This window comes from Apaloderma vittatum, unplaced genomic scaffold (genome assembly GCF_000703405.1).
Source record: "Apaloderma vittatum isolate BGI_N311 unplaced genomic scaffold, ASM70340v1 scaffold36768, whole genome shotgun sequence".
NCBI classification, from domain to species: domain Eukaryota; kingdom Metazoa; phylum Chordata; class Aves; order Trogoniformes; family Trogonidae; genus Apaloderma; species Apaloderma vittatum.
Window position 1 is genome coordinate 1 of NW_009730777.1, and position 1,532 is coordinate 1,532.

Here is a 1,532-nt window from a genome sequence, read left to right on the forward strand (position 1 = left end):
CCGCAGCCTCTCCTCGGCCACACCCGCCTATTTACTTATTCTAAGCCCTCGCTTTAAAAAATGTTATTTTCTTTAGCGTAGTTGCTTATTCTTTCTGAAACTTCAGAGCCTTAGATAATAGCTCGTGGTTTGAACTTCGTGCGCTGTCCATTATTTTTCATTGCGACTCTCCTTGGCTGGGCCTTTATTAGTAGACGTTATGCTTTATTGTTCTGGGTAACTTTCATAGCTAAAAAAAATCTTGGTTCAGCGTTTCTATTTATTAATTAATTAATTTATTTATTTTGCAATCCCTATCATCTTTTGTGCATCCTTGAAGGGATTCTTGAAAAGGTGATTTTTTAGTTTTATTTTTTTTTGCAGATTCTGATTCTGGATCTGAATCTGATTCCGATCAGGAGAACGCTGGCTCTGGGAGTAATGCCTCTGGAAGCGACAGCGACCAGGATGATGACAGAGAGGCAATAAAACCCAGTAATAAGGAGTTATTTGGAGACGACAGTGAGGATGAAGGGGCATCCCACCACACAGCGAGTGACAACCATTCGGAAAGGTCCTACAATCGCTCTGAAGCTTCAGGACATTCTGAACACGAAGATAATGATCAGTCAGACGTGGACCAGCACAGTGTTTCAGAAGCTGCTCACGATGATGAGGAGGATGACCGTGGGCATGGGTCAGATGAAGGCAGTCATCATTCAGAGGGAGATGGTTCTGAGAAAGCACACTCAGAGGATGAGAAGTGGGGCAAGGAGGACAAAAGCGATCAGTCAGACGATGAGGAGAGACAGCAGAACTCTGATGATGAGGAGAGACAGCAGAACTCTGACGATGAGGAGAAAGTGCAGAACTCTGATGAAGATGAAAGGCCACAGATATCTGATGATGAGGAAAGGCTCCAGAACTCGGATGAGGAGAAAATGCAGAACTCGGATGATGAGGAGAGGCCGCAGGTCTCGGATGAGGAGAAGATGCAGAATTCGGATGACGAAGAAAGGGCCCAGCACTCTGACGAGGAGAAGATGCAGAACTCTGACGACGACGAAAGGGCCCAGCACTCCGATGAGGACGACCAAGAGCATAAGTCTGGTAGGACTGAACACAGCAGTAATGATTTGATTCTGGCTTGATCTCTGTTTATGGTTTCATTTATATTGGCCTGAAAAGATTCAGACTTCAGTGTAAAGGCATTAATCATGTAGCTTTCAACTAAAGTAATTTTTTTTATGCAGCTCTTTTAAATTCCTTTTCATCTGAATCAACTTATTAATAGAAAGGAATTTTAAAATATGTGGAACAAAATTTTTAATTTGCTGAGATTGATTATGCTCCTTAGTAGAGTCTGCAAGGGGCAGTGATAGTGAAGATGAAGTTCTGCGAATGAAGCGAAAGAAGCCAATTGCGTCAGATTCAGAAGTGGACAGTGATACAGAAGGACAGAAAGGTAAAGGGTGGTGTTTTGTGGGTTGCTAGTTCATTTAATCCTCATCTTAATCGTGCCTGTTGTGATTTGACCCTGGCCGGCAGCCAGG

At 43.3% G+C, this 1,532-nt stretch overlaps 1 protein-coding gene across 1 annotated transcript; it reads left to right on the top strand.

Annotated features, from left to right (window-relative positions):
- Positions 1-363: 363 nt before the first annotated feature.
- Positions 364-1,444, top strand: LOC104278065 (RNA polymerase-associated protein LEO1-like; the record flags this gene model as incomplete). Its single annotated transcript, XM_009874920.1, has 2 exons — positions 364-1,089; positions 1,340-1,444. Coding segments are annotated over 2 exons (831 nt in total), but the record flags the coding sequence as incomplete, so codon positions are not given.
- Between the last annotated feature and the right edge of the window lie 88 nt (positions 1,445-1,532).